Genomic DNA, 11,141 nt, shown 5'->3' with positions numbered 1-11,141 from the left:
CTCATTCTTCACTGAGTGTCCTTAGAAGACCACACCAGTGCCATTTAAAGGGTTCTTCCAGCAAACTCTGCACCAGAAGGAAAGCAGAGGTGGGCTCCCTAACTGCAGCTGCAGGCTCCCATTGCTCAGCAGCAGGCACCTGGCAGGGTAAAGCCTACGGTATTTGTTGACTGCAGTGCTGTGTACTCCCACCAGCACAGCAAATAGCTTCCATGGCTGAGTATTAGATAAACCAAATCAACTGAGAGCAAGAATTGCTCTGCCTGCCAGGAGGGCAACCAAACCAAGGTAAATGAGAGCACTGCCCTAGGGGAAGGGATAACTGCATTGGCCCCAAAAGCATCACACTTTATGAACAACCCATGAGGTTGAAATAGACATAATTCAACATATGTTTACATTTTTGCTGAACAGGGGCCTGTAGAAAGCAATGGGAACACGGTCTAGAGAGAGTGGGAGCCTCACAGTGGATAAATGCCTAATAAAAGCCTGCAGAAGCTCTTCAACAGCACCAGCTAAAGAAATGCTCATTCCTTACATTTCACCTTTTCTTTACTTTCCAAAAAAAAGTTTTTTACTGCAAACCTGTTGAAATCTTGACTTACAATAGACCTCGTGACAATGAGTTCCATGGGTCAGTCAACAAGTTCCTCTTGAAAGCCCAGCTCAATGGGAGGCTTTTCTGCTCATGCTGGGAACACCAGTGAATAAAAACCTGAAACTGATTATTTCTCTGAAACTTTACAACATTCATTCCTTCTAAACAGGCCAAAACTACGCTTTGTCTGTATTCACTTCTCTCCCTCTTTGTCCTTTAACTCAAAGAAACTACAGATAAAAAGCATAGCCTATTTCCATGGGTGTGTAACGTCAGTTACTGGAAGCATTCTGGTATCTCCAGCGTTGCATTATGCATCCTCTATGTCACATACAGCAGGAGAAGCCTATCACATTGTTCACAATGCTGCCTGCACCCCGATCCAAGCATCCACAACTAATTGTAAAGCAGCAACAGGAATCCCTTTACTAAGAGATGGTGAGGCCCTGGCATTGCTGCCCAGAGCCGCAGGTGCCATCCCTGGAGGTCCCTGTGGCCATGGATGGGCACTGGACAGCCTGAGCTGGGGGGCAGCCCATGGCAGGGGGTGGATCTTGACAACGTTTAGGGTCCCATCCAACCCAACCATTCTGTGATTCTACGAGTCCAACACAACCACAGGCCAACCTGTCCTGCTGCCCAATCATGTAGCAAGGTATCTAAAGCTGCTACCAAGTTGAAACAGTCTTCAATGTGTATCTTCTAGGAGCTGGATACTAGCCCTGGGATTCCACAAGCCAAGAATAATCAGTAATATATCCGAACCAGTGCTCTGCATAATGGCTCACTGTGAGCAACAAGGAGTTCGCAGCCTTCCACCTCTACAAGCACTCACACGGACCCTCTGCAGCAGCTTCAGCCTTAAGCTTTCTTCTCAATATCAAACACAGTTACTCAAAATGAAATTAAAACTCTGACGAAGAGAATGGAAGATTGAGAAAGGAGGGGAGGAGCTGAGCCAGAGAGTGCCTTGAGCACAGTGCGACGGATGCTCCAACAGCACACTGCTGTTGGGACCTACCAGCTTTCCACCTGCAGGCAGACGGGTTTGGCCCAAGGCTCGGTAGTACTGAGAGAATCCTTCAAAAGAAATAAAAGTCTTCAATATATTTTGTTAAACCCAGATCTCTCTGTTCAATGAGACAAAAATAAGAAAAACATGCAAGCATTAGGAGCATTGCTCCAGGCCAAAATGCAATCATAGCTAGAAAAACAACCAAGAATAAAGGTCCTTCAAGTGAGTGCTTGATTATCTGATCTGGAACTTCAGCATGTTTTCCCGGGCACCTCAGTACTGCTGGAGGCTGCTGATGTCCTGCAGGGTCCTTCCATCGGTGTGCTCCTCATGCAGGGCACAGGGCTGAGGCTGCAGCAGTGCCACGCTGAGCCCAGCACAGCTCCTGATTCTGAACTGCTCTACAGGTGAGTGCTGCAGATGTTCAGATTTACACATACAGACATTTCACAGGCTTTTATCTTTAAGTGCTTGCTGACCTTCCTTAAGCTGCCACAGATACCACAGGTGTTTATTCAATATCCAACTGACCTGATGGAAAAAGCAAGGAGTGCACCTGCTTAAATCCTTGCCTTGTGGTTCCTCCGACCTCTTCTTTCTCGAAATGAAAGAAAATCATGAAGTAGAGAAAAGCAATAAAAACAGTGCTGAAGAGAGGAGAGTTCTGACCAGTAAGGAATGGGAGACTGGGATCCCATCCTCCATCTGAAAGGAAAGCTCCACCTCTGTCATTCAAGCCAAAAAGCTGAGCACTATGAAGCCAAGAAATGAAGAGAATTATAAGTTTCAGGCCAAAGTTCCTCTCTGGGATAAATTACTGATGGTCTTTACTATTTTTTGTCCCTTTTACATCAGTGTAGGCAGACGATGGCCAGGAGAGCTCAGCTTATATTTCCACAATGCAAGTGCCACCCTCCTACTGCCCTGAGTCCACAGGCACCCGTGGTAGTCTGCCCCACATCCTCTGTAGGACACAGCCATAGCCAAAACAGGAAAAAACACCAAAAAAAAAAAAAGTACATGTGTTGTTGATGTCCCACGCTGAGCTCACAGGTTGGGTAAATGGTACTCAGCCTCCTGCCCTTAAATACCAGTGATGACTGCAAGGTGTTTAATGCCCCACATGAAATTAATTGTCCCTTTGCCATGGGATGGAGTCCCCCGAGCACGGCGAGCACCTGGTGGGCTGTCAGGGGGGAGCGACCACCTGGAGTGTGTGAGCATCCTTTGTTCCACATGGCCTCCTGGCTGCCGGGCTCAGCAGGGAGTCCCAGCACTGAGCAAGTCAAGGCAGGGAGATTATTCTTTTTCTCCTTTTAAACCACCAATCTCTACACCTGGGAATGCAAAGGTTGCAGCTGCTCAGTGGAAAGCAGCACGTTCCTCACCCACGGCAGCTTTCTGTCTACAATAAGAGGCAGAGGAGGAAAAAAAAACCCAAAAGAAAAAGCCCTTCCAGGAAATTAAAACCCTAACACTCTCTAAAAGCAGCTTTAAGTTTATTTGAAAACACAGTGACTGTGCACACCTCACACAGCAGTGCAGCTTCTGTAAAGCAGCTGCCTTGGGTGAAGTCTTGGGGAGGTTGAGCCTAATGGGGAACTCAGCTCCTCGTTGGGGCTGAGTGCAGCTTCCCACCTCCAGGGTAGGAGCAACAACAGGAGCAGTTTGCACTGGAAGGTCATGTCAGCTGCAGCACGCAGCTGGGAGCTATGGATGGGAGGAGGAGAACTGAAATTCCTTGCAGTTCTTGCAAGAAATCATTTCTGACTAACTTCTGAGTCAGGCTAAATACAACACGGCCTAGTAAAACACTTCTGCTCATCTCTTCCATCTCCCTGCCCCCTCCCTCCCTGTCAAAGGCAAAGAGGGACGGAAACTACCTATGTGAAAAATTGAACTGGAATGTTTCCCCACAGATAACAAAGGGGGACACAAAGCCGAAGAAGCAGCTTACAATGAGCTGGGAATTTATCCCAGAACTGGAAATTAAAGGAACACCTGAAGATCTCACTCCTACAGATGGATGTTAAACTCACACTTCAGTTACTTCTCTTCATCGGTGCCAGGATGAAACTAGAAGCAGTGCCCACGTGCCTTGCTTGAGGGACAGGCCACTCATTTTAAAGTTGCAAGCTACCCGAATTTCCTTTGGATCTGCAAGTTCCAACCTCTGCAAGTTTCCAAGGGCATTTCCCCAACGGGATCACAACCCAGGACGGATCTAGTTTTGTGTTACAGACAAGAACTCCTACCGATCAGTTTGCTTCACAGCAGCTCAGCCAAAACCAGAAGCCCCAGCAGCCTTCTGTGGGTTCCCACTCCAGGCCTCTGCCTCTCTAGAGCAGAGAGCAAACACCAAGAGCCACATCTCAGACAGCAGGGAGCTGCACCGAGTCATGCACCCCACATCCACACATCACTTCCCATCCCTCGGTTAGGAAAAACAGGCTCAAAGAAACCATTCCATGCCATCCTGCGAGTCTGCTGTAATGATTTCACGTCCACCCCACACTCAAAAATGCAAATTCCCATGCTAACTCAGAACATTGTTATTAACAGAACTTAGGGCCGCTGACTAATTGAACTGCTATGATGGCCACAGATGGTTAATGAAGGTCAGCTAAGAACAACGCATATAGCACAATGACCAAGCAAACCATTGTCTTTTACATAAATTGTATGTTTGAGAAGAAGGAGAATACAATCTGAATCTCACCACAAGTATGGAAACTATGCAGTTTAGACGTTAGGGTCCTTTTTTCCCAGTAATAGTACAGTACAGTAAGCTGAAGTGGTTGAAATTTGAGCACCTTGTCAACCCTCAGGACTGCTCCTGCACAGGGAGGGTTCTCAGCTTCCTTTTCAGACACAGCATTTCCTTTTAGTCAGAATGAGTCAAGACTTGCAAGGCATAGAAGTTTCTCTTTTCCAGACCTCATCCTCTCTTTTCACCTCCACAAACGCTTGCCACTTACCTTGGGATCAACCTAGAGCTAAATACACTAGCGTAATACTCCTGAGCCAAGCAAGGCAAGGGATCAAAGCTCAGGTCTCTTCCCAGAGGAACACAACCTCATACCGACATCTCAGACTCCATTTCTGGTCTTCCCGGATCAGAGGTCCACGTGGAACTGACGTCAGCAGCAACACTCACGTGCTGCCAGTTAATATGCAAGCACCGTGGTCACATGTGACACAGCACTCGACATTTTGCTTGTTCTGTGCCTTACTTTCTAAACAGAGCAAAACATTACGCTGGGCAGAAGAGAACTCAAAGGCAATGCTGTACTCACACAGGTCCAAATTAAGTCCAAAATTCTGTTTCTAGCAAGAACAGAGTATTTTGGTGGGGTCAGTTCAGTGCTCTTTTGATGTTCTATTATGGAGAAGAGAACAGAAATTCCCCAGATCCTGGCAGATCAATGAGAAGCAGCTAGTCAAGGAATAATGAAGCCATGAAAAGAAAGTGGGAAAAAAAAGATTAGGGGCTGTGTTGTTTCTTTTTTCCCCCCTAATCCCACCGACATCTATTAAGCTCTCAGATCTGTGTGTGTGCAACTCACAGACAACCGCAGAGGAAAGATTTCATCCAACTAACATGTGCACTACAGCCTGCAAAGTGAAAGAAAGCAGAGACAAGGCAGAAGCCAGGAAGCAACCCTCAATGGCACGAGGTGTCTTGCCCAGCCAGCAGTGATCGCTGCCTGCTCTGGAGCAACAGAGAGACTCAGAGGAAAACAGAAAGTTAACTTTAATAGGGAGGAAAAAGGCTAGGTCATTGCGTGGAGGGGAGTTTGACTAAAAGCAGTCACACAGAGGAGGTTCAAAGTAACTCCAGCCTCCTTTGTGTCTCACAGCCACACGAAAGCAGAAGTGAAAACCATATATAATTCTTCAGGTGGGTGGAGATGGATGAACTGTAGAGCAAATTTGCATCTTCTGGGGAAAAGCCCTGCTCAGAACACAGGAGGAGAACAAGGCTGCTCCTTTTGTGAGAGCACAGCTGAACCCTTGGGCACAGAGCACACCTCTCAGCCCTCAACTCGCTCCCAGCTTGCCACAAGCCAACCCCACGAGCCAGGCTGAGCTCTGGCCCTCCACCGAGGCAGGTGCTCACCTTCCTCCTTGTTGTTGGTGATATCTTTCAGCAGTTCAGTCTTCATGCAGGCGTCTTTCCTTGTCTCTCCCTTACTCAGCACTGTTTGCTGATGGGGGGAAAAAGAAATACCGAGTTTTAGCTCCAGGTTCATATACACATTGCATTAAAAAAAAAAAAAGAGAGAGACGATCGTGGATGTATCCTGTTTACATCACAGGCCAACCTCTTTCTGCAAAATACCGCTGGCAGGAAACTGCCAAGGCACAGGTCAGAGATAAAGGCCCAGGGCTGGGACCTGCGCTTGGGGCCAAGGCAGGCACTGCAGTTGGGTGCAACCATGCAGCTCTGAATGCGAAGAGCTGAGGAACTCAGCTGGCTGAGGCTGCTGCAAGCTGAAAGGGGCACGGAGGGCACCCCAAGGAAATGACCCTCGCAGCCTCATACTGCTTTGTTGTGGGTAAGAGGAGGTGGGCTGAGCCCATTTCTCACTGCACATCATTCATCCGCACAAGCAGGCCGAAGTACACTTTGGTACTTCTGCTTTTTGTGGTCCATTGAAATGCAATTTATAAAACACAACCAGCAGTGAGCTGCACCTAACTCACCACCCCTGCCTTCCACGTTTATTAGAGCCAGTGAGCTCATTTCTTAATTCTATGGAAAGTAGTTTTTCTTTTCTTCCTCTTCTATTTTTTTCTGCAGAAAGGCAACACCTGCTCTCCCCTCTGCCTTTCACACACCTGGCATCACATTGCTACGTCGGGTCTGCAGCCTTAATACCACTGCTGTGGAGTTTTTGGGGTAGCTAGATTTTAAATTAAAAAAAAAAAAAAGCTACCAAAACAAAGGAAAAAAGTCTTACAAAAACCACAACCAAACACACAGATCAGAAGGGTCCTTTGCCACAGCTCTCTGCTCCCAACCTAAAAGGCAAGCACGGTGCCCTCCCCATGGAGCTGCATGGCACCAGGGGAGCCCCAACATCATGAGCCCAGGTCAAACCAAGTGCTGCAGGCAGCACCGGGAGTAGATGGGGCCCACAGCCATGCAAATCAAAAGGTTGAAAGCACACTGAGTGGTTAAAAAAAGGAACAGAAGGCCTGCCCATCTCCCATAAAGCAAGCAAGAGATAACAAATGCATACGAAGGCTGGTACACCAGCTTCAAAGGCTTCATCAGGCAAACAAGGCGCTGCTGCTCACCCTTCCCCAACCACTCTCTGCCTGAAGCCAGCAGAGCAGACGAGCCTTGGTGCTGCTGCTGGGAGCCAAAGGCCCAGCCGGCCTGAGCAACGCGAGCTTCCAACAGCTCCCATCAAGGAACCACAGGAACACAGCCCTGAACAGGAACGCAGATCAGCTTTTCCATGCTAAGCCATAACATGCATCTTCAATGAAAACATCTGCAAGTAAATCCTACCTCTCCTCCACCCAGACTTGTTGTAAAATGGGGATAACTCCACCTGCCCAACGAGCTCATCCTGGTGCAAGGGTAGGCAGGGAGCTGCCCTGGGGCCTGGCCTGTGCAGTGAGCCCCGGCTCATCTCACACAGACCTGCTGGTTTTCCCAAGCTTTGTTACAATAAATAGAGGTCGTGATATTCCTGCTGTTCAACTGACTCCTCCTGAAAGCCTCAGCATTTTCAGCAGGCCATTTCCATCCCTCCCATCCTTTATTTTTCAAGCAGCTCCCCCACTCCACCAATTATTCACGCCCTCCCTTTCACGGGGACACTGCTGCTGCTCAGACCACGAGGCCTAAAGAAAAGCCACTGCAGGAGCCCCAGCGTCAGCCAGCCCTCGGCAGCTAACGAACACTCTCCCTCTTCTCTGCAATTAACAGGAGCCCAGAGCTGCCCCACATCCCGGACAGCGCCGGGGGCTCTCAAAGCAGCACCTCCAGCACCAAGAGAGGAACCAACGTTGCTCCATGCTGGAGGAGGAAAGCTCAGTGCCAAGGCAAAGCCACCGAGGTGGTTCCAATGGACTCTGCAGCCCCAGCCAAGCGGCCTCACTAGCAGCAGCTTGACGGCCTCCGGGCATTGCTCTGGAGCAAACAAACAGACAGCATCCACGACGCTAACGCACCTTCAGACCTGCTGGGAGGGAAAGAATCAAGTAACAATAACGAAAAAGACAACTGTGACTTTGGAAGCCTTCTGATCCAAAGGAGGCTCCAGGAGAGCACCGCACGGCCCTCGAAGCCTCGTCCCCGAGGACAGCGCTCCTCCGCCCGCGCTCCATCCCCGCAGGAGGGTGTTGGCAGCAGGACGGGCAGCAGGCAGCACCCTGGGTGCCCACCACCCACAGCCCAGGGCCGGCTGCCCAGCCATTCCCACCGGCCCACGGCTCCGCCCGGCCGAGCCAGCAGCAACTTGGCTGCGAGTGTCAATACCTCCATATTTGTGTGCCTTGCTTTTCCCCCCTTAAATTCAGAGCAAACTTCCCCTTCGCTCACACCCCATGGCCCAATCCGTCGGCTCCTGATTGGCAGGGAAATCCTATACCCACCCTCCCCGCCAGAAGTGTCGGCTCTTGCAGCAGTCCCAACAAAAGCCAACTGCCAAGCTCAGGCTGCTTCACAATAAAAGTCTCACGCTCTCCCGTTTTATTTTTTTCCCCTTCCCCGCAGACGGCCGCCTCCATTCCCCGGCCGACCCCAGATGGATTATTAACCTCCAGCCACTGGAGAGCCTCCACCAAGGCTGCGTGCCACGAGCGACGGGGCGTGATTCCCCCCACCAGCTCCTTTTATTTTTAGATTTCGAGGGAAAGAAAAATGGCTGCGTCTTAAGAAAGGTGTCTGAAAGGGCTTTAGAAGCCAAGAAGATCCAAGCAAAGGAGCAAGGGCTGGCTTTAGTCTTTCCTCTCCGCCTCTGATTAACAAGAAATAAGGCTTCCCTTCCTCCACCACGTCTTTGGTGGGGATGGAAGACAGAGCAGAACCGAGGAAATGCTCTGCAGCATTTCCAAGCAGGCAACCAGAAACTGCATGGTGCCTTTAAAACAAAAAACAACAACAAAAAGAGCAAAGCTGGGAAGCGCAGAGAGCTTCCTCAGCCTCCTCCTTGGCATTTTCATCAGCCCTTTGCAAAAGTCCAAGCAGGTTTCACAGGCAAAGACAATACATGCACAGCACAACTCCAACATATTGTAGCTTACCAAGCCCAAGAGAGCAGTTAGTTGCATCATGAACCAGAGCTCTCTAGCAGTAGACCAGGAAGGAGCGGAGGTTGATGTGCTAAGATGACTACCTCCACAAGAGTCCTTTTATTTTTTTTTTTTCCCCTTGTTTTCTTAAAAATCAACCCAAGCTTTGCAGCAACGCTGCTCTGATTTGAGACGTGTGGTTAAAGCAGGTCAATCTGACGGAGGGCTGGAAGCAGAATGACCAACCCCTCTCCAACTCTGCTGCACACAACTGCTGTGCTACCAGCAGCAGCTGCACCAACACTCCCCAACACATGCACACCAGGCATGGGGAACAGCAGTGACCCTGGGGGCTAGAAGCCCCTAAGAGGAGGCACCCAGGGGACACCAGGCCCTCAGAGGTGACACCAGCTGCACAGCCCCCCAGCTGGATCTCACCCCATGCGAGGCAGCAGTGTGTGCTGCAGCAAGAAAGGGAGGCAAAGCCCTCACAAAATGATGCAACTCTAGCAACAGTGGATTCCCATTTACTCTCATTTTTTTTTCCTGCTAATAAAACCCAACAAACCCAACCTGCTCATAACCTTTGCCTTAAAAGAAGGCAAACGTTTTGTCGCTAATTATATAGGAAGCAATGATTAAGAAAACGCTTGTGGAGAGACAGTGTTTGCTTTGTAGGCAGGAGAAGAGTGCTGATTTCAGATTTCGGCTCTGCTCTGTCCTGCTGAGCATGAGCAGGTCTGGGAACACCAGTCATGGGGACGCTGGCCCTGGGCCTGCCATGAGAAGCACTTGATTTGGAGAAGAAAGGAAATGTAACACCAGTGTACCTGGCCTACAAAGCAGTCACCAGTCTCAAAGCTCCTTTTCTAGGTTAAGGCCACTTCCTTATAAGCCTCGTGCAATCATGTGAACGTGGAATTTTATCTGCAGCTCACAACAAGCACTCCTCTCAGCCTGAAGTCTGTCCCCAAATCAAACTAGACCTGCAATTCTTTTGTCTCCTGAATTCCTCCTATCCTAGAAGAACAGAAACATTTTCTTCTCTGCCTCCATGACTCCCTCCATTCCAGCCACACAGATCAACTCCTCACAAAAATGGGGGAAGGGTAGAAATGAGGCACAAGTCCTTACATGCAACAGCTGGGAACAAGGAGACACACACACGAAACACAATGGGACTTAAAAGTGGGTTCTCATAGCACAAGGCAGCCCATAATGGTGCTCAGACTTCAGGCAAGGGGGGTTTTCAGGGCCCAGGCTCCTGCAGGGGTGAACCCAGTGAACAGGGCAGCCTTGGTGCGGATGCAGCTATGCTGTCTCGCTGCTTCCACGCTGGGAAGCATTGCATTCATCTAACTGTGACCCAGTAGAGTGAAAACCAGTACAACTTGTATGTGCAGACAAATGGAAATCCAAAGCAGGCAAAGGTATCTCCTTCCACTGGCTGAGGTTTGCAAGAAGTACAGCTGCTGCCCACCTTCTCCTAGCACAAGGGAGGGGGGGGGAGGGCAGAGAACCCTAAAACAAAGATGAAGACTCTTCATCTTCTCTAGAGAAAGCAAACTAGACACTTCAGAAACAACAGGCCTCCAGGAAGGCTCAGCAAGAATGAAACCACAGCATCAAGAAGAGCCTGGAGAGAACAGTTTGCAGCCTCGTCCCCATCGACAACACCCAGGCACCTCTTTGGCCTCAGCCATCCTCTTTCTCCCTCCCCCAAACCACCGCAGCCAACAGAGCAGCTCCCTCACCCCTACCCAGCCCAGCAACACCAGAAGGGACACCTTCTCAGGCCAGGGCCCAGGGAGGTGGCCCCAGCCTGGGTGTTCCTTGAGCCATGGAGGACCTTGCCCCGCGCACACCACCTCTTCTGTGCCACCTGCAACCACAGCGACGCCTGCGAGCCGGGAAAGCAGACAGGGAGAGGAAAACAAGGCAAAAAAACAACACAAAAGTTGCACCCTAGGGCCTGTCCCTCTAATAGCTACAGCAAAACCTCACCAAGACTTTACTCTCCTGGAGGGTGAGAAAGGCACGCAGCGCTGCCCAGCACCCGAAGTCCTAGAGGTGGCAGCTCCTCACCACCTTGCCTCCATGGCCTACGGGCTTCGTCCTTCGTGGGGCTTTTTTTCTGCTCTGTCATTAAGAGTGGAGCCTGGTCTTTTCCTTCAATCCCAAGAATTGCACTGAATTAGATCATCTTTCTCGGCTCACCTCCCCCTACAGGCAGCTCCTGAGCATGCTCAGCTCGGCCTGGCGCTGCCATTTCATAAC

At 49.9% G+C, this 11,141-nt stretch overlaps 1 protein-coding gene across 28 annotated transcripts in view; it reads right to left on the bottom strand.

Annotated features, from left to right (window-relative positions):
* EHMT1 (euchromatic histone lysine methyltransferase 1) overlaps window positions 1–11,141 on the bottom strand; it is a 97,110-nt gene that overhangs the window by 49,966 nt on the left and 36,003 nt on the right. For 13 of the 28 annotated variants that reach the window (NM_001012532.2, XM_046901788.1, XM_046901795.1 and 10 more), the window contains one exon: window positions 5,734–5,821. The exons of 5 other annotated variants lie outside the window; for them this stretch is intronic. In NM_001012532.2, coding sequence (NP_001012550.2) covers window positions 5,734–5,821 — 88 coding nt within the window. Of the gene's footprint in view, window positions 1–4,591; window positions 4,732–5,733; window positions 5,822–7,802; window positions 8,149–8,225; window positions 8,254–10,868; window positions 11,066–11,141 lie in introns of those variants that run through there. 10 more of the 28 variants (XM_015279496.3, XM_015279504.3, XM_040649088.1 and 7 more) reach the window with 5 other exon arrangements.

This window comes from Gallus gallus, chromosome 17, assembly GCF_016699485.2.
Source record: "Gallus gallus isolate bGalGal1 chromosome 17, bGalGal1.mat.broiler.GRCg7b, whole genome shotgun sequence".
NCBI classification, from domain to species: Eukaryota; Metazoa; Chordata; class Aves; order Galliformes; family Phasianidae; genus Gallus; species Gallus gallus.
Note: the sequence above shows the minus strand (reverse complement) of the source record. Positions and strands in the feature narration are given on the sequence as shown.